Source organism: Triplophysa dalaica, chromosome 23 (assembly GCF_015846415.1).
Source record: "Triplophysa dalaica isolate WHDGS20190420 chromosome 23, ASM1584641v1, whole genome shotgun sequence".
In the NCBI taxonomy this organism is placed as follows: domain Eukaryota; kingdom Metazoa; phylum Chordata; class Actinopteri; order Cypriniformes; family Nemacheilidae; genus Triplophysa; species Triplophysa dalaica.
In genome coordinates, this window is record NC_079564.1 from 18,394,757 (window position 1) to 18,421,247 (window position 26,491).

Sequence of the window (26,491 nt, forward strand, 5' to 3'; positions counted from 1 at the left end):
TGCAGTGATGAGTTATATGGTGAACACTGACGGTAACACACACTGAACAGCATTACAAATTAAAGTACATTTTTAGTTATTGCTTTTTTTCGGATTGTAATACAAGTTTATATAGAATATTTCTTTGATCTGTTTTTCCTAAGGATAGTTTTAACTAACACTGTAGGGAATCTGTAGTGAAAACTGGTGTGAGTCAACGATCGGATGGAAAATGCAATAACAGCGAGTCAATAACTGTCCAGTATCTGCTGCTGGTGTTGTGTTTGTGGCTCATGGCAGTGATGAGGATGATGAAGATTATTGATCACCTGACGGACTGTTTGCATTTCACATTGATTCTAAAACTCACTGCGATGCACTTTAGCCCTTGAACCCTCTAATATTGACTCACCAAATAGTTGAAAGTCCTTCAGGGTTTGATTATAGATTAGACGATTCTTTACTGAAACCCTTACATTCAGCTACAAACACTACGGTCAGAACGTAAGACACACTTTGTTTTAATGATACAAAACATATGTAGGATTTGAATTAGCCAGCAGCTGTAAAACATACATTAAATCTCTTTCAATACTTTCATAGAAAAAATGATTTACTATATTCTGATCATTGCGCGATTCGGTTTCTCACAGTGATGTATATTTCATATAGCTTTGATTAGCGGTGGTAAATAGTAATAAAACAGTGGTGTTAGTGATATGTGCGGATATGCATAGGCTTCTCTCTCTCTCTCTCTCTCTCTCTCTCTCTCTCTCGCTCTCTCTCTCGCAATCTCTCTCTCTCTCTCTCTCTCTCTCTCTCTCTCGCTCTCGCAATCTCTCTCTCTCTCTCTCTCTCTCTCTCTCTCTCTCTCTCTCTCTCTCTCTCTCTCTCTCTCTCTCTCTCTCTCTCTCTGTGTGTTTATAATGATTTAATGAGACCCTCGTGGTGCTGATGTTGACCGTGTTGTGGATCATGTGATGTGCGTGTGGAGCAGACTGTAAACACACAGGGAACAGATTCAGATGCTATAACAAATTTGTTCTCTGGACTAAATTAATCTTTTCCCACAGCGTTCACAAACAATTTGAATTTTAACACACTTCAGTGTGATTTTACACTAGATGACACTGGATTTTAAACAGGAGGGAGTCTCTCACACACATTAAAATACATCAAACAATATGAGCCAGTAAAGGAAAGAAGGTTGTGTGTAAGTTCTGGGCCGGGTTCACATTACTTGTTCATGTGTGGTGAAAGCAAACGAACTAAAGAACAAATATTGACTTGATTTATGATCCTTGACTTCATGCTATCAACAGTCAATACATGGATTTGAATAGAAAGTCTTTACATTGGAGACAGTGACATCTGCTGTGTGTAAACTGTGGGAAATGATCAGATTTAGCGCCACCTTCTGTTGCAAAGCTCAAATCAAAATATTGTTCAGTTTAAACAAAACACTCAGAGGCTCAGATTTAATGCAGCACTTTTATTTAAATGACTCGGAGGCACAATTTTAACTTCAATGGAGATCTTTCACTACACACTCATGAGTAACATCCACCCACAGTCTGTGTTTAAAACTGTAAAGTGTCCTATACTGTGACCACGGGTAAAGTGCTTTTCATACAGGGCAGATCCCAGATCAGTTTCCCTTTAACAAAACCTGACCCGACACCAGACTTACAGCACTCAATTATCAGACATTTCCCACACATACGGGACACATGACGTGTATTCCCACCCAATACAATGTGAGGTTTTTACACAACGTGGGGACTTTCCATACACATGACTAGACTCTGACTTTAACGCTTTTCAATGGTATTTTCTATTTCTTAACCCACATAAACATTTCTGAATTCTTACATTTTCAAATAAGGACCATTAGCAGTCCCCACAATGTACAATATAGTGTCTATACATGCACGCAAGTACACACATGTATGTTTCATTATCTCCGTGGGGACAGTCCATAGGTGTAATAAGTTGTATACTGTACAAACTGTATATTTCATACCTTAAACCAACAATCATAGAAAACTTTTTGCATTTTTAGATTTTTTAAAATGATCGTTCTGTACAATTTATTTGCTTTTGTGCCCGTGGGGACCTCAATTTTGGTCCCCACAGTGACATGGGTCCCCATGAGTTGGTGTGCATTCAGGTTTAGGTCCCCACTAACATATAAAAAACCAAGTCCACAAACACATGGTCTTTCTAAAAAAACACGTGGCATTGTGAAATAGTTTAAACTCTCATTTCAAAACACGATGTGGGCCTGTCACACAAATCATCGTGAAGTAAGACGTGTTTGTTTCTTTACAACAAACTTGTCTTGGTTTAAATGACACTCTGATGACTATAAGATCATCCTATCTGCACATCTACAGGCAAATGAAGGTCATCTATCACCGATCAAACAAAACATTGCTGGACACGATACGGTCAAAAGCATTTGGACATCCAACCACTAGATTTTTAAGGTGATTCATTTGATGAATCGGTGTTGTGTATGAGGCATTATCTTACTGGAACACAACAGAGTTCATCATCTCCACAGAACTCTCTAGACATTCACTGTCTGACATCAAAGATTTGTTTTCTCTGACATCAGGAGACCTGATCAAACGTATCAGAAGATGACGTCCACCCGCTTGAGGCCGTAGTGCATATTTAATGATTTACAGTTTAAATTGTAAAAAGGAAGAGATTTAAACAAATGAGTCAGACAGCTCCTTTTACAACTTGAATGATGTAAATAAAGAAGAACGGAACGTAAAATGTACAGAATAAACAACAAACATGTCATACATTTCACAATATCTTTTAAAGGGCAACACTTACATTCAATAATAGCAGGACAGCATAGAAACTACACCCATAAACACCACATCCTGTAATCTAACCGTCTGAAGAATCACTCCTATGTCTGTGATGTTACACACACAAAACACAATGTTGAGGTAAGAGAACACTGCACTGCTCACAGGGGTTTCAAGGAAACTCTCTCCAACATGAGGTTGGATTGCATCTGAACCCTGAGGGCATCTGTCAGACCCCAACAGAAATCTGAATATTTTTAAAACGGACTGTATGTGAAAAATATGAGCGCTACGTGTATTCAAACAGCTCTTAGCTGGCTGTGTATCAATTTCTCAGTGCATTTATTTTTGGCACCCACCTCCCTGTGAGTTATCAGATGAAGATGAGGATGTTGAGGGTTGATCTAGTTTTACTTTCATTACTGATACTGATACCTGATACGTCTTACAGACGTTCTGTACATAAAATGTTGAAGGATTTTTCTGCCAATATAAATTAATCTCCATCTAAAAATTATAATGTAGTGTGTGTGTGCTACCCCACACATGTCAGCTTCATCTCAGTTTTACACTGACAGTTGTTTTTGATCGATGCTTTACAATATCATGCCTGGTTGGGACACGCCAGGACTAAAAAACATAAAAGGTTTTTATTTTTCTAAAAGTGTGCTACATTGTCATTATAAACTTGTTTCTTATTAATGTGGTTTGCACTTAATATTATGATTCCATGCTAATATTTGTCATTGAGTGCACTGTACATAGTGTTTATAGATTACAGAGTGTGGTAGTTCATTTCTTTAGCCAACATGAAAAATAGACTAAAGTGCATATAAAATTAATAAGATTTCAAGTGGACTAAAGCCCTAAATCACCTGCAGGTCACCTGCAGAGGTCATCAGTGGGTTACGTGCAGAGGTCATGTGTGGGTCACGTGCAGAGATTATGTTGGGTCACCTGCAGAGGTCATATAGGAGTCACCTGAAGAGGTCATGTGTGGGTCACGTGCAGAGATTATGTTGGGTCACCTGCAGAGGTCATATAGGGGTCACCTGAAGAGGTCATGTGTGGGTCACGTGTAGAGATTATGTTGGGTCACCTGCAGAGGTCATATAGGGGTCACTTGAAGAGGTCATGTGTGGGTCACGTGCAGAGATTATGTTGGGTCACCTGCAGAGGTCATATAGGGGTCACCTGAAGAGGTCATGTGTGGGTCACGTGCAGAGATTATGTTGGGTCACCTGCAGAGGTCATATAGGGGTCACCTGAAGAGGTCATGTGTGGGTCACGTGTAGAGATTATGTTGGGTCACCTGCAGAGGTCTTTCTGGGTCACGTGCAGAGATTATGTTGGGTCCCCTGCAGAGGTCATATAGGGGTCACCTGCAGAGGCCATGTGTGGGTCACATGCAGAGATTATGTTGGGTCCCCTGCAGAGGTCATATAGGGGTCACTTGAAGAGGTCATGTGTGGGTCACGTGCAGAGATTATGTTGGGTCACCTGCAGAGGTCATATAGGGGTCACCTGAAGAGGTCATGTGTGGGTCACGTGCAGAGATTATGTTGGGTCACCTGCAGAGGTTGCTGGGTTCACCAGATGAGGAGATGTGTTGGGTTCACATGCAGAGGTCATTAAATTCTGTATGCAGATCAATACAGACAGTAAATGTTGTTCGAGCTGATGGGGAAAAACACATTTATTGCTGTGAGGATGAGACGATGTTCAGTGCTGGTCAATCATACACACTACAGCTGTGCCCTCGCCTCTTATGATACAATTTTCAAAACAAACAAATAAATGTGCAAATCCAGCTGAACTCAAAAAGACAAACTTATCTCTGTGATTTCTCTGAACACAGTAAATGTTTTTTGATAAGACAACAGCATGTGAAATGTGATGGCTTTTATCCTTTTGTTAAACAGTTCAGCTAATATAATACAAAACTCTCGATTTTTTACTGTAGGTCAGCGAAGCCTTCATAACATTTCAAGTTATTGCACATTTCATATAATTGAGTATATTCAGTAACGTAACACATTCAGCATCTTCACAAAAGACTATGAGCCAAAACTTTCCCTTCTGAACAAGAACCAAGTCTTTCACATCTGGTATATGAATCAGTCATTTTGCAAAAAAAAAGAAAGATAGAACATTATTGAGAATAGATATAGTGGATGTAGAACATGGGGAACCGTATGCAAATAAAAATGAGGGACAGGTTCTTAATGGAGACCTGCCCAGGATGTTTTATGGATAAGTCGGGTATCATAGTTGTGATGTTTATCATCAGACGTGATGAACAGATGAAATGGCTTTTAAAACAATCCTGCGAGTGTGACTCGGCACAGCAGCTGTTAAAAACATTGTGAACTGAATTTCAGCCCAATAAAACAAACTTTGGATATAAAACTAAAACCAGCAAATTGTGTGTGCATTGTGCAGAGTTATCGACATCTTCGTAAAACCAACCAGACAGTATGTGGACATATTGCCACGTGCAGATTTTACACAATGAACAGACATAAAAACCTAGCATAGACTGTACAAACAAACAACAGAAAACAAAAGGAAACTGAGTCAATGAGCATAAATGAGCGGTTCGGTACGTGGCGTTTTGCGGGCTTCTCAACACGCGTGTGCACAGTCTCCGTTTCCACACGAGCTTCACGTTCTCCTCCCCAGGGCCAAAAAACGCCATCGTCCTCTATTAAACTCACAGCCGGGCGTAATGCCACTATAAAAGCCAGCATTGGGATTTCCACCACGCCCGAAAAAAGAAACAGAATTCCTGCCAGTACTGCGCTGGGCATCACGTGACTTTATGAATATATGGTGATGACCTCTTGGCCACCTCCACGCACCAACAGGACCCGGTTGAGACCCTCCATCATCACCTCCAGGAACTCCATGTCTGAGACGCAGCAGTCAAAGATCAACAACATACAAACACTTCAGAGTAACGCTCTGTCTATTGGGCACAAACTCATCTTAGCATTTGACACATGTGTATATCTGTTTGCGATGTGAAGGATACAGTTCTCATCTCCTTCTTGGTTTTTCGGAGGTCCGGGCATGTTGAGGAGCACCAGGTGAGCGTCCTGTGACTTACACACCACCACTTCATTCAGTTTCACAGCGGTGTGCATGCAACGCACGTTAGACTGCTTTCTGTTTCACAGACACACAAGACAACACACATTACAACAGTTTCAATTCAACATTACTGAAGATTTATAGGCTCTACTTTTCTATGGATTACTCACTTGTGTGTTCAACATAACTTACTACATGAACAACACAACTATAGTAATGACATCACCGCTATAAGATGCTTAACAGCTTTTTTATGAAATGTAAGCTTTGCCATGCTCTTTTTTTATAATATTTACAGATGATAATTATAGCGAAGTTTTAATTCAAGCATAATTAACATGATACAATGGTTATAAAATGAAGCATTTATGAAGTTAGTGTGACAAGACATGCACGGCAGTATTCACACATGCCTGTAACAAAAGCACAAATAACAAAAACAACTCAATGTAAACTTGTGCTTTACAGCGCCACCTGCTGCCACTTTGACTTCATTACACACATCCACCCTTCAGTGCGGTCATAAACAAATTATAAAGAAAATGGAACACAGAATAAACTCACTTAATTGTCAATGTGTTATGATCAAATAAAATATGTTTTTGATGTTGCACAACAGGTGAAACGCTCTTGACAGCACAAGCTTTGCTGCGTGAGATGCCCCACATATACTGGACAAACACACAAATTTATACAAACACACAAACATATGCATGAATAATCCATCGGTATAAAGGGTTAACTGGACAGTTACATTTACACAGACACACGCACACGCAGGCAAAGACACGTGCACATCTACGCACACACACACAGCGACACACACACAGCGACACACACACAGCGACACACACACAGCGACACACACACAGCGACACACACACAGCGACACACACACAGCGACACACACACAGCGACACACACCTGCGACACACACACAGCGACACACACACAGCGACACACACACAGCGACACGGCTACAATACAGAGAAATGTGACTTACAGACTCTCCCACTCACTAGAAGGAGAAAAACAAGACAGAACAACAGAGACGAGCTTAGATGCTTCTTCAGACTGACCAACACACTAACATTGTGAACATGAAACACAAAATACTGCAGTATACTTTGTATATACTAAAGTATACTGATAGCAAAATTACTAGATAGTATAATATTTCTTGACTTTACTAAAAGAAAATATTGAAGTATACTACAGTATTTACTACAGTGTAATAACTTAGTATATTACTTCACTAATTCAATAGTGTTTTTTTTTACGTGATTTTTATACAGCCAGAGAAGAAGAGACCATTCCCAATTTTCATTTCAAATCATCATTGCTAGATGTATTGTGGTCATTTCAGTCCAGTGTATGTTGAATTTCAACAAAATCAAACCTCAGGAGTGACAAAGTCATCCAGCAGCAATGTGAAAGACAGTATGACAAGACACTTGAAAACTGTGATCAAAATAGGTGTTATCACATAAAATATACTTAATAAACTTTTCTTAATACATGTTGAAATATGACGTATGTGTTAAAAGTGAATCTGAACTTGTTCTCTTTGCAATTTTTGAGGTCTGAAAAAACACAGAGGATCCTCTGTAGTTTCTCAAGCTGACATTTTCTCCAAACGTATGCAAATAGAAGCAATATTTTTATTTGAAATTTGGTTAAAAATATTGTTTGTAGTTCTCAGAATGAAACAATAATGATCATTTTACCTTAACACATAACAATAAATAGAAGATTCTGAAACACTGGAATGGTGCTCTAAAGTGGTCTCTTCCTTAATTCCGCGGCTGTATACAGATAGATTTCATTTTCATATAATAAAAGTACAATTAAATAAATTCACAATGCAAAAAATATTAGTCAATTGTAAAACACATGTACTTTCTTCATGCCGAATAAAATTATGGTTTAAATTGTTTTCATGTATGAGTAGTCACATGATGTAGACGTGACTGTTAGTGATGATGATGATGTACTGTGATCATGCCTCACTGTCACATCAACATTATCATTATCACAGCACACACATGCACAAGGTGTCTAAATACCCAGCAGCCTCTGGGGTTTCATCTGAACATGCACACTATAATACACATCCCACACAAACTGAATCAAGACTTTGTGTAGAAATAAAATCTTGTTTTTAAACTCGTATTCAACAGAACCTCTAATACCATCTACAGTGTGTAGACTTACGGCTTCATGTTGAAAAGGTCCCGGACTGCCATGCTTGCAATGGCCTCTCGGTTTCGGTTGCGTTCGGTGAAGTACTTCTCTTTGGTCCAGGTCATTTGGACACGTTCAGGCGTCGTGTCAGCCTTGTCGTTCAACGCTGAGTGAGACGCTGTGTTTCTGTCATGTATGAGCTGGGCCTGTGGTCATCAGACACAAATCAATTTTCTTACTCTATATTAAAAGCACCCCATGATGGTCAGGTGCACATATATATCAAATGACATTTTAATGATAAAAATACAATTATTTAATACATTTAAAGAAGGTTTCAAAACATCTGGAGGTCGACATATTAGAGAACATGTCCAGTTAATGTTTTAGTTTGTGTACTTTACATGCAACTCTATTAGTCTACATGCATGATGAAGCATTCATTCACAAATAAACCGTATGGCTGTTAAACTACGTCAGATGAAGGTGGGGTCACGTAGGGTCACAGAGGTCACATGACACATGCATGATGGGAGGAGGTTTCTGGAACACACCAGTACAGGTACAGAGCTAAAACATCAGTGTGATACACAGGAATGACTCTGTACGTGTAGGTGTGAAATTCAGTCCGCTGGTCTTGAGTTCTCTACCTCATCTGGGCTAGCGTCATCTAGCTGGCTGCTCTGGTTATGAACGCCCGAGCTGTGAGCGTCGCTTTGCTTCTTCCGTCGAATGGAGCTACGCGATTCATCGGTGATGCTTTGAATCTGAGAGGTTTGTCCCCAATAGCAGCAGAAATAAAAGAGGGACCACACGTCACAAACCCGTAGTGCTGGATCAGGGGTCCGCGGCCCTTTCACAGTCCTAACAATTGATCTCATGCTTTCTTTGAAATAAATAACGAGTAATGCCAAAGGTCTGAATGATGATGGTTGATTTTAAAACATGAACATTTCAATTTTCTGTTGAAATTTGTATCACTATTTTGTATTAATAAAGATGCTGTAGACACACATCATGACTCCAGATGGATTGCAAACATCATCCCCATGAACTTGATGATTTATTATCAACATTAAAATAACAATATTTTAACTTCAAACTAAATGTTTTGAACTAAATAGATTTACACAGAAAACATTGACATATATAAACAAGATGCACACATGAGTTCCTAAAAACTACACGTGTGAGAGAAATACTGGTTTAAAACACAGCAGTCTCTCATTAAAACTTCATGCCATTCATGTGCAGAGTAAAGCAATGAATGTGAATGTAAAGCACACGTCACCTCTCGTTCTCTCTCCGTCCGCGACAGCTGCATCTGTTTGAGCATCTGTGAGCGCTGCTCCATCACCAGAGTCTTCTCATATGTGAATGCTGAGATGTCACTTTCGTGCTGGACACACAGATGACACATGACTTGACCGTAAAACAAACTCATGACATCATTACACAACACATGACATCGCAGCTCACCATCTCCACCACCTCCACCTCAGCATTCAGCCGGAGGTGATAGAGGAACATCTGCAGGTCTTTCTTCATCTGGATGCTGTTGTCGTCCATCTGAGCCACTGTGAAGATGCGCATCTTACATTTCTTCCACACCTGCGAGACAAGAAATATAGTTTTGAAAGTTTTAAGATTTGGTTAAATGCTCCACATTAATCAGTACATGGAAACTAAACTAAAGCGTAATGATCAATGACATAACACACCTTGTGTTGCCGCAGCAGGAACGGAAGCAGCATTAACATTCCCCCGTCATGGACGATCCACCAGACGTCGATGGTTCCCTCTGTGAGACGCTCTTGATGAGGAAAACTGTCTATGTTTTTGGCCACCAGCAGGGCCTGATGGGCAGCCGTGGTCTCTCGAATCGTCTCTAATAGAACAAGAAGTTCATATTAAAATCCTTTCCAAGATACAGCCTTTTATTTTCAGGTGAGATTCGAACCTATGAAGCTCTTCCATGATTGCGGGTCATTAGACTGTTTCCAGGACGCAGGCCAAGCCATCAGAACGCTGTTGTGTTTCATCCCCCCGAGACCGGCTGATTGGATGAGATGAGAGATGCCGTCACGCAGGTTGGACGACGCCACGACGTGACAGAAACCTTTGGTCTTCTCGGCCGTCATGGCAGATTTAATGTTCTGTGGTGGTGGAATCAATTTAAACATTCCATTAATTAACATAATTGAGATTCTAAACTGTAGTTCGTATTGGTGCCACTAGATGTCAGTGTGACATTAATAACTGCATTGAGCTCATTTATATCTCAGTGTTTTGGGGAATATGAAGTACACTACTGACGAGTTTGACTCTTTATTTAGAATAACTTTTATTATTTAACTATCTTTAATTTTTAAAGATAGTTTATAATAGATTAAAATAGCTTCTTTATCACTTTTCTTCAATTGTAAACGGTTTACGAGTCTATATGCACCACGCATATTAAGATTATTTTGTCAATTTCTTACTTGTTCTGCTCTTTTGGCCTCCGTCTCTTTGGTCAGGTAAGTTCCCTCCAGCACTGAGCCCACGATGGTCAAACCTTTACCAGCCTTCAGTTGTGTGGTGAAGGACAGAAGACGTGGATGTTTCACAGAGAGCTCAGAGTCCAGATTCAGCAGAACCAACAGCTGAGGCCTGCAAACACAACAACACAACCTTAACATGACAGAACCTCAGATTCTCAAAACCTTACACTCTTAAAAAAGGCTTCACATTACCATTGAAGTACAGTGAATTGTTCCGTAAAGAACCTTTAACATGTTTCACAAATGTCCTCTTTCCTTCTTTGTTGGGTTCTAAAAATGAAACCGTTGGTACTTTGGGAAACCAAACATTTTCTATTGGTGCACCTTTAATTAAGAGTGTAGAACCTCATAACATCAAAATCTCAGAACCTCAGGACAAGATCCCCTCAAAAAATATCATTCTTACTAAGCGCTCTGTCTTCTTTTTAGCAAAAATATCTAAAACTTCTCAAATCATTATACAATAACTTGACAAGAAAAGTGACCTCAGATATATATAGTCTTGTTTTATGAAAAACAATATACAAATTAAGTACGTTTATGGTAAAAACAAGCTAAAAAATCTGCCAATGGGGAGGGGAAAAATGAAGTTTATTTAGTTTGACCTTTTTCTCAAGTATTCAAGGTACCTAATTTTTCTCACCCCATTGACAGATTTAGTTTTTACCATAAACTTACTTCATTCTTATGTTTTTTTCCTTAACAACAGACTAAATATCTTAAGTCACTTTTCTTGATTTCTGCATCTTGATATTTGTAGTACCAAACAAGATACAAACACTTAGTAAGAATGATATCTTTTGCAGTGATTATCAGATTGGATTGAATTAAAAAAAATTGTCATATATGTTCATTTGTTTAAAGAAACATACATTAAACAATAATAAGAGCAGTTCTTTCAGAAAACTAAAGACGGTAATGTTTAATGCTTTAAGACTGAAGCTGATAAAGAGATTCTCCTTTCTGAAATGAAACTGTCAGTGTATTTTTGAGGATTAAAGGATTAAACACAACAGTGATAAGTGAGATGCTTTTATGTGAATGATGTTAACCTGACTATAAAGTTCAGATCAGGATCACCATCATCATCATCATTGTTTAACAGAGGTTATTCCAATACACTCACGATCTGTTTATATAAACTCACACTGAGAAATTTAATGAGACGTGACACAAACACTATCACTGAACATCGATCGATTACCAAAAATCACAGATGAACTTTAAACCCCTTTCAGAAGATTAAAAAAGATCAACTACTGATGATACTCTCTCTGGATGATCCCGCTGGTAAAAGATGGCAGTATTTAAAGACACACACGGAGACGACTAAAGCTAGCCAACGATGATATAAACGTGAGGATTTTGTATCACGTGAATATATTACTGTGAATCTTCTGTGTTTATCTGCATTTCTGAATAATGTTTGTGTGTTAAGATCAGACACAGAAATGCTCCTCACCTCCAGTTTTTGGTGTGTGGCGGCGCCTCCTCCAGTCGTATGAGAGCATAGCGAGCGGCATTGAGAGACACACCCCGGATCCCATCACCCCATTCCTTCTCCGCCCTGCACACGTCACACATTCAGTGAGTGAGATTAAAGCTGATCTGTAATCCGCTTAACAGACAGCTCTTACCCGCGGTACTCGATGTATTTGTAGATGCATCCAGCGATGAGCATGGCCACCAGAGCGTAGTACCAGGACGAGATGAACATCAGAGCCAGACATAAACTCATGCCCAGAAACGACAGAGCCCTGTGAGAACAGCAAGAGTACAGTTTACTGATGCGCAAACCAAAAAAAGGTTCATTTTGATTTCATCTTGACTTTAAGAAGCTCTTGTTGAGTTAGTGAGAAACACAGTGAGGAGACACAGATGAGAGGAGATTTCTGAGCCTGGAACTCAGCGTCTTTGTATCATGTTTCCTCCGAGACATTCAGGACTCTATATTGAATCTGTTCAGTTAAAGGGGTGATATGGGTCATACAAGGGTTTTTCTGTGTCTTAGGTGTGTTAGAAATTGCCCATGCATGTATTGGACAAGTAAAATTGCAAAAATTAAAACGTTGGAACAAAAGATGCATTCTATCCAGTGTTGGGTAAGTTACTCTGAAAAAGAAATGAATTACTAGTTACTAATGACAAATACTTTCTATATCCTACATCATCCTTGATCGTCACATTAAGTGATTCAAGGATGGACATGAAATGGCTTATTTACTTTATTCAAATAAATATTATTAAACTGCATTTATTATTACTATTATTTACTGGCCAAAGTATTACAAATGTGAGAATTATATATTAAAGCACGGATTTTAAAGTTAGACTTTGAATTTTGATGTCAATTCCACTATTGCACTCACATACTGTATATTACACAAAGTATTTTGTTTAATTACATCAAAATTAACTGTAATTAAATTACAGCAACTATTTACTTAGTTACTAGTGGAAAATACCGCGCTTTTGAACCTTAAATTGTGTTTACACATTGAATTACATCTAAAACAATCAAATATATTCATTTTAGCCGTGTCATATGACCTCTTTAAAGTCCCACACACGCTCCAGAGAGTTACTCCAGCAACACGATCAGATGAAATGAGCCGTAACAGATCACAGGTTCACATAAGATCAGACTCCATTTGTATTATTAAACTGTCAAAATGCTTCATCTTTACAAATAAAAGTTTGCTTAACCATCCGATTTGATCTACTTTAGGTTTTGTAAACAATAATTTTAACAATTTAATACAATTTGTAAGAGATCTCTTTAAAATCTCAATTATTTCTTTTTAGACATCAATGAGATTAAATGAAGAGCAAAATGCAAGTCTCATCTGCGTCTCACATATATCTCCAGAGTAAAAGAGTCCGAAATCTGACAAATGTCTCTGTTGGCATCTCTTGTGAAACTTTAATGAAAAATGTGTCAAACTGAGCTCAGATGTGTCAAATCTGCAATCCAAAATCAATATTATTTAAGAACTCAATATCAACTCAAACATTTCTCATCAGATTTACTCAAATCCAGATTATTTCACTTCTACATTCTACATTCATTTACACCTCCAGACGTGAGCAATTTTATAAGAAACATCTGAGACTAAAGTGAGACTTTAAAAAACAAGGAAAGAACCATCCCGTTATACTCGGAGATAACAAAGTCAGACATAAGAATGGATCATAATGAGAGCAGGAATGTGTTTCAGGAAAGTGTATCGCTTCATTTTGTCAAAGTACTCTGTATATCTCACCAGTGATAGTATTTGAAGCGTGGTCTCCAGTTTGGTGTCCTCAACAGCGTCTGCAGAGCACACGCCAGGTTCACAAACAGATAACACATCAGAAAAAACCTGAAGAGAGAGAAGAATCCCATGAACACAGTGTGTTTCACCACGGTGAGTGTAAAACAGCATCACATGAGTCTTACATTGAGAGGATGGGAGCGACGGCATCTAGAGAGGCTATGAGAATCCCGCTCTCACAGATGAGAGCCGTCAGGAGAAGAGCCCAGGTGGGTTCTCCGTTTGCTTTACCGTGGCCAAACACCTAAGGAACGGTCACATGACAATCAGGTTATCACGGTAAAGAGATGCATGACTGAGTGATGCTTAAGTTGAGCGTTTAGATCAGACCTCCAGGAAAGGCACTATGCCGTCTCGAGCGATGGCCTGAAGCAGACGGGGGGCGCCGGTAAGACTCTGAAGCCCCGCCCCACAGCAGGAGAAGAACGAACCAATCACGATCACCCACGGCGAAGGCCAAGACAGAGTGCCGATCACCAGGTTCCCTTTCACTGAGTCTCCAAACCTAAGATGATGTGTAGAGTATGAACACAAACAAACACGCACAGCATTCCAAAACCAGGTCAACTTGCATAAAACAGACATCTTTTGTGTTTACACAACACATGCCCTCAGATATTCTATTAAGTGTTCGTTGGCTAAATCGAGGAAACTGTTGCACAATTTCATATAAATGGCCTGTAAAAGTGTTTCCACAGAAACTGAATGTTACGTAAAGTGTTTTTTCCTCAGTGTTCATTCAGGTGGAAATGAGAAACAGTGAGTGCTCACTTGTCTCGGAGCACCACACCCTCGATGCAGGCGCCAAACAACACCACACAGGAAAGATCTAAGTTACATGCTAAGGAAAACTTAATTTCATGAAGACATTTAAAGTTACATGGTTGATGTACTTAAGAAAACCTCATCTGAAATGATTGAATTAGAGTTGCATTTAAAGGTGTGATGGATGTTGAGCAGGAAGGCGTCAGGTCTGGAGGAAGGATACAGATGATGGTGGTGGTTACTATAGCGAGGATGGTTCCGATGGGGATGGAGCGCTGAGCGTCTCTCAGGTCTCCGGACCGGTTTGATCCTGCCATGATACCTACAGAGCACGAGAGGACAGAGTCAGCACATCTGTTTGCTTTCAATGAGATGAAAAACTGAAGAAGAACTTACATCAGGATTCAATCATTTGAACTTTTACTGCAGGTCTAACCAAGCTTGAAAATATACTGTACTACATGTATTAAAAAAAGTTACTAAAGCATTGAATTAAGAATAGCATTGAACAATACAATTTAGACATTGAAGAGCTATATTGTACAAATGCACAAATGCAAAGATTTATGTGTAAAGACGCTGTAAACTCTTTCTAAAGTTCACTGCCACATTATTTCACTAAAGTTCCTGACACACGCTGATAACACAGTGAACTATGAAACTCAATCGGTCTGTTTACAGAGTGTTCACACGGACCCTACTGAGCTCAATATTACAACAGATTATAAAAGATGGACAAAGAAAAACCGGGAGAGGCACAGAGGGAAAGAACATTAAGAGATCAAGAGAAAGAAAGAAACTAAAAAACAAAAACGTAAAAAACAAAGAAACAAGCCTCTGTTTACAATGTATTTTGTAATATATATATATGTTTTATATTTATTATATATAAATGTAGCTTATGTAAATTGTATGTATTACATAATATAGTATATTGTTTAAAAAAGTGAATCAGTTCATCAGTTGAATGAATGTATGAAAGAAAGAAAGAAAGAAAGAAAGAAAAAAAGAAAGAAAAAAAAAAAAGAAAAAAAGAAAGAAAAAAAGAAAAAAAGAAAGAAAAAAAAGAAAAAAAAGAAAGAAAGGAAAAAAGAAAAAGAAAGATAGATAGATAGATAGATAGAAATAATGAATGAATGAATGAAAGAACGAATGAAAGATAGATAGGATGTTGCTGTACCTGTGACGGAGGGGAAGTAGATTCCCACGAGCAGTGTGAAGAAAGTGGTGATGTCATTGACCACATACGGCATGTAGATGTCCTGTGATGTGTCACTGGCCGTCTCTGCCTCTAAGGGTTTCTCCACCAGCATCGCAGCAGGGCCGTAACTGCTCCACATGTTCTCTGTGGAACACACAACAATCTGCATTCAAACGCCACATGTATTTTCAGTTTCAGTCATATGTGTGTTTGAGACTCGTCCGACCTGAAATAACTCCGCTGGTGAGTCCAGGGATGCCCGGAATCTCTGTGACATTATTGAGAGTGAAGTATTCATTACAGCTGGCGTTGAGCTCCGGCCCTTCACAGAAGAGCGACCAGAGCTTTGTGGTCACCGTCACGTTGTTTATTATGTCTGTTTTCAAGCACTTGTCAAAGTCGTGGTTCTGAAGCGTGCGGTTGCCCAGCAAACAGACTCTGAAAAAGACAAAAGAGGATTTTGAAACATGCATAGAAGTCTGAGTTTATTGTCAGGAGAATTGTGGTGATTGAAAAGCTTTTTGCTGAGGATGTTTTGGTCCAACAAAAAGCGCTCAAAGCAAATAAAATCCATCAAGAATTTTGTTTTGTTTAAATAAGCAATATCCTGGGATATCCAGGATAACTTAAATAAGTTTTTTTAAACGTGTTAAAGAATGGCTTACAAACACTTTTCTGAACACTTTTAAAAGCAAAAGAGTGAAACGGCTGAGTAGAAATCTAATGTACTGGATTTTAAAAGGAAAGAAATTGATTTTATTTTAGTAAAAAAATACCATTTTTATACCATATATGAATATATTTTTTATACCATTTTTTATGTTTTGAAAAAAAAAAAAACTTACAGCAGCTAAAAAGTTCAACGTCTTCTCTCTGACTTACGGGAAAACGGGCGGCTCAAAGATGGTTTTGATGACACCGGCGTAGATGGCCAGGATGGAGAGCACCACGCAGGCGAGAAACACCAGAGCCAGTTTATTAACATATTTCACCCCCACAAACACCACCAGAGACATGAGCGTCAGACAACACGTGCCATAAACACGCATGTTATTCAGCATGGCCTCGGCCTGCAGCTCTTTATCTTCTGTTTTAAAGATGGCAGCGCTGGGAAATATATACGTCTGTGACACAACAGTCAAACAACGTGTTAGAAAAAAATGACCAATCATGGACAGATTGTGATCTAAGACACAACACTCACCAGCAGAATCTCAATCGTACCGAGGATGTACATGGCCCCAGCAAACGTAGTGCCCAAATAGAAACAGAGACCCACCGCACCTCCAAACTCAGGACCCAGAGATCTGGAGATCATGTAGTATGAACCTCCAGCTTCAGAGAGAACACACAAGAACATCATCATACTGTAACATAAGTGAACACATTAAACTTCCCATGAGAAGGATTTACCTGGAACAACACCGTTTGTAGCAATGGCACTCATTGATATGGCTGTTAACATTGTCTGAAAACAATACAAAATAAATTTATTAGAACAAGTGAATCTGCAAAATAAAAGTCATCTATTATAATCAAAATCATTATTTTTTATTTTATGTTTTCAAAGTGAAACAGATTACAAGGCCAATCGCAGGGTTTTTAGGTTTCTTGCATCTTTCTGTTTTTATGGTGCATGTGTCATCATATAAAAAGTCTGATTTCTGATAGGATGACTTTAGTAAGGTCAGGGAAATAAAACTCCAATAATAGTGTTTTCCTTCTCATTTTCCAGGAACGTTTGGTGTTTGTAAAGGTCAACAGCATCTGTGTGTGTGTGTTATGTAAGCCGATGGCTGTGTTTAAGTGTCCTTGAGCTTCACGTCCACAGTAAATCCCTGCGTCTCTTTCTCTGGACGCGACTCACTGTACATGTAACACTATCAGGCTCAAAATAAAGCTCAACTGAGTGATCTTTACTCACCATGACACATTATATTCCTTATTCTGAATAATCAGCCCTCATTTTATTATAACCGTAATAACTGAAAAACTTTGTAATAAAAAAGGTTTCTTTTTTAAACATTTAATAAAATTATTATTTCAACAATATAACAATATTTATTAGTAAATATGGTCATTTCTAAATTAAACAGATTAATTATACATCAATTATTGTATATACTGTAAATGTGAATAATGCAAGCATTCAATATGTACATATGTAAAAAAAAAAGCTTTTTGCAATTTTGCTTCATACATAGAAAATATTATTATAAAACCATTTGTTATATTATTATATTTATATTGTCTCCAAATTTATCTTCTGCTAAATGCCTAAATGTAAATGTGTGTTATGTAAGTATATGATCTACAATATATATATATGTATATATAAGTCCTAAAATGAATATATAAGTCCTAAAACACTTATACTGCTGTTCTTAATTTGATCTTTAAATACATATGTATAATAAACAGATAAAGATGGTGGTCCAACTTTCCTTTCATAAGTGCAACTTAACACTGAAATATTATTTCTAGTTGTATATCAAAACAGTACTATGAAGTAAAATCTTGCGCTGAAATCTCGATTCTCTTCATCTTAAAAATAAATAAAAGGAACTTCTCAATCTGTGACTGCAACACAAGAATCACAGGAATAATTGATTGACAGCAGGAAGTGAAGGTGGAGGTGAATCAGACGTCTGATCCCACGGTCGGATGTGATTTCTAAATAAGTGCCTTGTTGTAACGTCACAAACCCAAACCATTAACACATGACCATTCACATTAACACGCAAACATCAGCCAGTCTGTGTTCACAAACTCCACTTAAGATCTGATCTCTGATTATTTCAGTCGGATCTGAACTGCTTTCAAGGGTCAGAAATAATGAAACACCAAACTGAAAGAATGAAAGGACCCAAATAATGGGAAACTCACACACGAACAGCACATGGACACAATTATAAAGGACTCCAGGATTCCTGCCGTCCCCACAATCCACGTCATTCGCAGGAACAGAATCACTCCCAGGATATTTTGCAGACAGGGCAGGTAAACTCCGATAAACGTCCCCATCTGTGGACTCTGCAGATGAGAGACAAACACTGAAGCATTAGTAAAAACATCACAGAACTGCATATTTGACAGCAAAAATTCCCAATCACGGACTCTTTTCAAAAGACGATCATGATGTGCTAAAATCACTGAGATAAAAAGTACAAAACATCCATCGAAATAAAAACAAAAGCAGCTTCACACATCTTGAAAACTCATAGGTGCATACCGCTAGATGCCCACAGTACTCTGTTCATTTAATGAACTCCTGAATCCTAAGCTCCCGAGTTTCAGTAGTGATCGAGTCACTACAAGAGAACCAAATGATGTCTGCTTATAAATACTGCAGTTGAAAAAACACTATTTGAGCATCTCAGACCTGATGGAGTAATGAAAGGGCATCGCCTTCTCTCATTGGTCCGTCTCACTCACTGGCCAATCACAGATGGCCGCTGAATGATGAGTAGACATCGGAGACTGTGGTTGTTGTGGTTGCTGTTTGGCACTGGTTTAAGAAAATTCACTTACTGTCAGCAATAACCACAAAATATAATGTAGAAGACGTCCTCTGGGCTTACAATAGAAATCTTCTGCATTTAAAATGTGTCAATGTTTTCAGAGGGCACTACTTTATGGATCCAATTATATTTATATTCATACTAAAACCCACAGAACTTCAGTTCTGATGTCACAGGGGACCTTTAAATATTGAATAATCCTTGTTTAATATCTATTGTTTTCTCTGACAACTGTTATGGAACATTGGCAAAGGATTGGGACTTCTATTCTGAAATGGTTTCAGATCATAATGAAACATTCCAAAGATTATAACCTGCATTCATTTCCTCTATAGACGGACAACACAAGCCAGAGGAACGTAAAGAACGCAGTTTGTTTTAGATGAAAGTGCCGAGATATTGCCACAAGCATCACACAGACAAACATGTCTTATATTACGATATCATCATGTCTGTCTTCAAGATCTCTTCACTATAGCCATTCATTTCTTTATATATACCCCGCTACCTTGACAGTTTTCTTCTTGGCACCCTCGTCGTCATCAGCTTCCTCGTGTTCTCTGACACCCTGCGTGAGGTTTGTGTAGTTGGCCAGTTTGTTGAGGAGCGACGACACCATGGGATTGCTGTCCATCTCCTCCTGAAAGAGTAAAAGGTAACCTGGGTCACTAAAAACTGCCAATAAAAATGTGTGTCACAGCAAAAATACAACATAAAAGGACATAATAACAGTTCAGTCTGAACAGACTTGATACAAACATAGATTCTGTGATTCTGAAATGCATTCATGTGTGGTCAAGAGAACAGAGTTGAGCTATGCTTTAAAAAATAGGTTGAAAATAACAACACATTCGGTTGAGTTTAAGAGCATTTTTGAAAACTTGAAGAATAAATAGAAGTGTAGAAAAAAGAAAACATATATAGAAAAGTAGAAAAGTTTCACCAGGTCATGATGAGAGTTATTATAGTTTTGATTTAAGTTTTATTTATATTTTAAAGGGGCTTTTATTTTTAGATTTTTTGTGAATCTTTTAGCAATTTTGGTAAGATTTTGTCCTTTTATAAATTATCGGTTTCGTGTTTTGTGTTGCTACAGAAGATTAATACATTTTTATTTTATTTATTTTTATTTATTAATATAATTGTAGTGCTTTAAACTTTTTGACAATTGTTTGCTTTAGATCAAATCATTTTTAAGGTCAATATTTTTTTATTTAAATAAACACTAACATTGTAGTAAACTAAAATGACCTTATGTAAAACAAAAACTGTACACATAAGTTTGTACATATCTATTTTTGTTTTCTTTCAAAACTTCCATGGCGATTTTAAAAGAAACAGAATGTACCTCAAAAAGTGCCATGTTTTTCCCATCATAGAGGTTTCCTTTCTCATCATCAGTGTTATTGATGAAGGGACTGCTTTCCCTCGGGTTTCCAGCACCTACACAGACAACAAGGCACAGTGAGAAACACATCAACCCCTACAAACATCCACCATGGCCTTACTGCAGTTATTGTTGAATGTTTTTTAAGTAGCACAACCAAAAATGTACAACAATTTCACTGTAGTAGCAATCAGATAATCAGTCTGCCAACTCTTTTACTATAATAAACCATGGTCAAATGTTCTAAGTGAATAGACAGATCGAGCGATGGATAAACTGATAAAGTGATGGAGGATAACTGAAGGACAGTGAATAAAAGACAAATGGATGTGTAAGATGTTTATGATTCATTGTTCATTTCTGGCTAAATTAGAAGTCTGGTTGTTTCAGATGGAGTTAAGCTACAGTTTCATCAGTCGTAATGATTTTTCTATATTTGGAACAAAGTGGAATCAATATGGTCTCTTTGGTTCATCGGTTAAACCCCAGTGATGTTCAGAGTGTCCAGGAGAATCAGATTCAGACCTGCTAGAAAACCTAAAGAGTACAGCTTCACATTTGCTTATAATAGAAGTAAAATTACAGTGTTTTTAAATAAACGCAGCTCCAGAAGACCTGCTGTTTATCTTCATATGGCAGTCCTTATTCACCACTTTAGTCCTGTCATTTCAGCAGTAAAATTCATCAACTCATGTTCCAAAAGCATAAACAAAACATTGTTGAGTAAAGTCCAAGGGTACATGAGATGGGCCATTTTAAAAGGCCGGCAACTCTAAATCAATGATGTGAGCGTTCACATGTGTGCACTAACACGGTCATACAAACACAGTAACACATTCGTCTTTCTTTATGACGGATACATGCTGCTAATAAACCGTAAAGGAGACGTCACAGATTTCACAGATATATAAACACAGATGCCTCCTTAGCGGCTGTTTGTTTGGTCGTTATACGCAAGTCGGTTTAACTCTAGCTCTACACATGTGTAAACAAAATATCAAATAATACATGATATTGTCTTGACACAAACATAACACAATACAAGACAAGGGTGTTTGACAGACACTGGTTGAAATCTCACCACTCAATGGTTTTTATTCTCTTTTATTTTGGGTGTCGACAGCAATGAACACGATTTGCTAGTGCGTTCAAATATGACATCTACAAATATATATCTATGAAGCTTTTCACTTAAAAACATCAAACTGAGACACAAGCTGTGTGTTCTAAAAGCCTTGAGCAAACATTTCCAGTATTAGAGTTTCAATCTGTTGAAGAGTCACAGGTCAGCCAAACCTGAACTACATCAACTTTTGCAGCTAAATTGACATGCAGTATTTCCCAATATTGCACAATATTACAAAATGAACAACAGTCAGCGGGTTAAGGAGTCATGAGATGAGGATGAGACAAAACACTTATGAGACAATCCCCCAGAAACGAAAAATACATTCAGATATAGCATATTCAAGCATCCCTGTAGAAAAGAGAGCTCATGTTGACATACACTGATTTGGTTTCAAAAAAGAATCTTGATAGACCCGCTCATGAAAGTCTGGACATTTCAAAATGGAAATAAGACATTATAGAATATCATTGACATGTACATGTGTGAGATGGCGATACAGTACAGTGAAATCTCCGGAGACGTGATCCACTTTCATGTACACGGGACAGAAAATGACCTGAATTACAGCGCTGCTTATATCATGCTCGCATCATTTAACTGTTCAACACAAAGCGTTCACTTCGAGAGGAGAGCTAGTGAATGCAACACTGAATATTTGGCTACAGTTTTTTGCTGACATCTTCACATTACTCTGCCAATCGCTCTGAAAATATGTGCAGCCGTGCCATTATCTGATCTGACAGAACAGCCATTTCATTCATCACTGACCAAAACACACATCACAACATCCAGCAATAACAGACACATGCTGTGCTTTATCTCTTCAGTGTGAAATCAATGCAGGAAAGAGAGAAAAGTTGAGGATCACTCTGTTTCAAAGACGGCAGGAGCAGATGGATATCACAGCACCAGCCAAACTTCCCAACAAGACCAGAGTTCATCCAATAAGCAGTGGCACTGCTGTCCTTGACCTTTCCATGTATAAACTCCAGCCAGTGTTACAAACGGTCTAATTGTAGACATCATGTCAAGATCAAACAAAGCTATAATCTCACCAATGACTGCTAACTGTCGAGCTGAACCAGACGCCACACCATTGGTTTAATACCAATGAAGTGTTTTAAAAGGATTCCTCTCTTTTAAAATCATGTACAGACAAAAATCTATAGATAGACGTGTGATGGGAAATCATGTTCTCAAACAGGACCGACTCCAGACAGTGTGAACATACCAGAAAACACTCTACTATAGTAAATACCAAAGTATACTAAACTGTAGTGTAAAATAGCATAAAGTGGATGTCCTTCCGAAACCTCGGATGTCCAAACTTGCTTTTTTTTCAGGAAATGGAAAAAACACTGGACTTTTTAAATGATTAAACGCGGTGTCCTCAAAGTTGACAAGCACTTCTTAATACGTTTTATTGGTTAAAAATGTGCGCAAAACCCAGTGACAAACATGAAGGGTGACTAATAATAATGATTTATACTTGTTAGACTTATTACTACACTTTAGTATTCTGCAATGTTAACTGTGCTGACTGTTGTATTGTACTTTAATATTGACTATAGTGAGGTTCAAAGACACTACATCATAAAGTTGACTACAGATTACAAAAGTATCCGAAATCCTCAAAAATATCCCATGGTTGGTTTTGGAAATTAAAAGGAAAATAACTTCCAATCCAATATTTCTGGACCTGACAGACAGAAATGTGCAGGTGCTTAAAACACACTTTACTATTCACACATCAGATAAGGGACTATATCAGCCATTTCCTTCCTAGGAAAATAAACCATCTCATGTTGAAGACCTGAGAGTGAAAGGTTTTAAATGAACGCTTCAGGTAGGGCATTAACAGGTATGTACTGTCTCTATGGTAATAAATGGACACATACTCTATTTATATCAGTTAATCTCTCTCTTGTCTCTCTCTCTCTCGCTCGCTCGCTCTGATCTGTAAGCTGACTACAGTAGCCGTGTTTTAGCACGACAAGAGACGGAGGCACAGAGAGTCACTTCAATCCCTTTATCCAAGAACGGATGTCAAGAAATTAAAAGAACCAAAGTCAGACAAAGCAAATAAGGCCTGACATGAGCAAATGCAACACAGCTGTTCGCAGACCTCAAAAATTCACAAGAGCTCAGATCAGAACAGTTATTTTTTGTTTGCATTTCATCTAGAATATTGCTTTTAGAGTAACAATATTAAAAACCCAAATCATCTCATCCCAGCTGTTCCATAATCTCTGACAAAATGTGCCGTTCATGTCGATGATGATGAAACAACTGCTTACATTCTTTTAAACATCACTTACAGTGTGTGGAACTCAGGTAATATAACAGAAAGACAAACACAGATGAGATCTCAATTATTTCTAGACTGAGATTAAATGAAGAGCAAATGGAAATTTTTCCTGTGTCGCTGTATTTCTCCTGAGATAAAAAAATAAGCAAACTAAACTCAGATATGTTAAATCTACACTCCAAAGTCAATATTATTGAAGACCTCAATATGAACTCAAACATTTCTGATCGAAAGTACTCAAATCCAGATTATTTGACGTCTACAATCTGCATTCATTTAGACCTCCAGACTCTTCATGTGTTACAACAATCCCACTCTCATTTGTTTCTCTTTTCACCTCTCCTGAAAAAACATCTGAGACTAAGCTGATACTTAAATGAAACACAACAGAGAACTCCAATCTCCCGTAGCTACGAAAAAGCAATAACATCTGAGCAATAACATTCTCCTCCAGGTGAGAACATTACAATTACAAAGTATTGAATTTCAGCCACCTGTGAAGTTCCAGAAAGTTTTAGAACCGAACAAAAGCCAACAATTAAAACTGCAAAATAAAGTTCCATCAAAGCATCTATTAAAAAACAAAGCTCTTCCTGTAGCCACCGTGAATCAAAAACCACAAATCCAGGACACCCAGCATCCCTCCAGACCCTTACCCTGTGGACGGGAGTTTGTCCCCGGCTCCATGCTGATGGAGAGAGAGAGGGTGAGGCGCTCGACGGGGGTCTCCCCTGGTACCTGAGGCAGAGACCACACTACGCTAGCGTGCGCTCTGACGATCAGCGTCTGTGACAGTGCCAATGAAACGACACACAGACGTCAGTCCCTGAGCGCTTGATCCCTACACTAAACCTCTCACCCGCACGAGGGGGAGGAGAGAGAGAGAGAGAGAGAGAGAGAGAGAGAGAGATATTAAGGTGTTTGAATGGACTGATGAAGACAATGAGATAAAGCAGAGACCCAATCACGTGCAAATGAGAGAAATACCAAAACAGACAGAATGATGAAAAATATTTTGAGTGATAATGAAAATCATTTTATTTGCTTTAGAGTTTTACATTGGACATCAAGTCTGGTGTCCAAACGCAGGTATACTTTAATTGTCATTTATTAGCTGTAATTGACCAATCACAATGGAGCTCCACACAGCTGTTTTATAGTGAACAGGTTGGACAAAATTTACTGCACAAAATGAAGATTCAAAACATCTCGAAGTGCACAATTTCTTTAATTCCACTCTGATCATTAATGTATTGACTATTGATAGTTTAGTGTCTCTTCTCTAGCACGTGAACCAGACAGTAATCACTTAACCAGATTAACCAAATCCCGTCCTTTTATACTACAGACGTAGCAGAACCGGTAGTACAGCCAACGGGGGACAAAAAACTAAAACTGACCAACAAACAGACCCAAATATAGTCTGTTCATGTATAAGATGTGTCATGAGAAATTGAACATACAGTGTACGATATTTCAGAGGCAAAACAAAATTTGTTTTTAAATATTGTAGTCAGAGTTGTAATACCATGTTTCATTTTCCTTCCAAGCGGTAGAATGGGAGTGAATGGGCGTCAACTTTTTGAAGCTCCAAAAAGGACATCCATCCATCAAAGCACGGCTCCATGGTCTTATAGTTCTTCTGAAGAGAATCCATGCAAAATATCCCTTTTGACAGCGCTTTGTTGATATCTAGCTTCCGTTATGTTTTCCCTCGGCTGTGCGTGAGCCAGAGGCTTGTTTTTCCCTCAAATAATGTGAAGAAAGCTCCCGCACAGAGGAGACAGCATCCTATTAGAACAAAACGGAAAATGCCGCGTTCATCACCGGATCTCACCTCATTTGCCGAAAAAAAAACAAGCCTCTTGTCTCTGAAACAAACGCATGGATTCGCTTCAGAAGACCTTTGTTAAAACCACAGAGCCGTGTCGAGCCGTTCTTTGATGGATGGATGCACTTTTTGGAGCAAAAAAAATTGCCCCCATTCTACTGCTTGGAAGAAAAACCATATGTGGAATTAAAACTTTCGAGAATAAAGTCATATTCAATCAGAATGCCTTGAGGGTGAGTAAAACATGGGGAAATTGTGTTTTGCCACTGAAATATCCCTTTAAACCCAGAGCCCTAAAACAATGTCAAGTAATATAGTCTGACACAAATCTGTATATAAACTTAGATTTTTTCCTGCTAGCAGTGCTAAAACTGAGTGATGCTCTGCTGTGTGATGCTGAGCGACGTT

At 38.3% G+C, this 26,491-nt stretch overlaps 1 protein-coding gene across 7 annotated transcripts in view; it reads right to left on the reverse strand.

Annotated features, from left to right (window-relative positions):
* Window positions 1-4,485: 4,485 nt before the first annotated feature.
* slc12a7b (solute carrier family 12 member 7b) overlaps window positions 4,486-26,491 on the reverse strand; it is a 37,515-nt gene continuing 15,509 nt past the window's right edge. For 3 of the 7 annotated variants that reach the window (XM_056737878.1, XM_056737881.1, XM_056737884.1), the window contains 25 exons: window positions 20,777-20,871; window positions 19,937-20,068; window positions 18,794-18,940; window positions 17,321-17,375; window positions 17,112-17,242; window positions 16,790-17,031; window positions 16,134-16,345; window positions 15,887-16,051; window positions 14,930-15,028; window positions 14,713-14,770; window positions 14,272-14,446; window positions 14,067-14,185; window positions 13,891-13,989; window positions 12,265-12,384; window positions 12,090-12,194; window positions 10,568-10,736; window positions 10,045-10,240; window positions 9,806-9,972; window positions 9,564-9,695; window positions 9,376-9,483; window positions 8,735-8,851; window positions 8,115-8,290; window positions 6,904-6,918; window positions 5,842-5,975; window positions 4,486-5,718 (listed from right to left, as the gene is read on the reverse strand). In XM_056737878.1, coding sequence (XP_056593856.1) covers window positions 5,627-5,718; window positions 5,842-5,975; window positions 6,904-6,918; window positions 8,115-8,290; window positions 8,735-8,851; window positions 9,376-9,483; window positions 9,564-9,695; window positions 9,806-9,972; window positions 10,045-10,240; window positions 10,568-10,736; window positions 12,090-12,194; window positions 12,265-12,384; window positions 13,891-13,989; window positions 14,067-14,185; window positions 14,272-14,446; window positions 14,713-14,770; window positions 14,930-15,028; window positions 15,887-16,051; window positions 16,134-16,345; window positions 16,790-17,031; window positions 17,112-17,242; window positions 17,321-17,375; window positions 18,794-18,940; window positions 19,937-20,068; window positions 20,777-20,871 — 3,260 coding nt within the window. In that variant the 3' untranslated portion in view covers window positions 4,486-5,626. The remainder of the gene's footprint in view (window positions 5,719-5,841; window positions 5,976-6,903; window positions 6,919-8,114; window positions 8,291-8,734; window positions 8,852-9,375; window positions 9,484-9,563; window positions 9,696-9,805; window positions 9,973-10,044; window positions 10,241-10,567; window positions 10,737-12,089; window positions 12,195-12,264; window positions 12,385-13,890; window positions 13,990-14,066; window positions 14,186-14,271; window positions 14,447-14,712; window positions 14,771-14,929; window positions 15,029-15,886; window positions 16,052-16,133; window positions 16,346-16,789; window positions 17,032-17,111; window positions 17,243-17,320; window positions 17,376-18,793; window positions 18,941-19,936; window positions 20,069-20,776; window positions 20,872-26,491) is intronic. The other 4 variants (XM_056737882.1, XM_056737885.1, XM_056737879.1 and 1 more) reach the window with 3 other exon arrangements.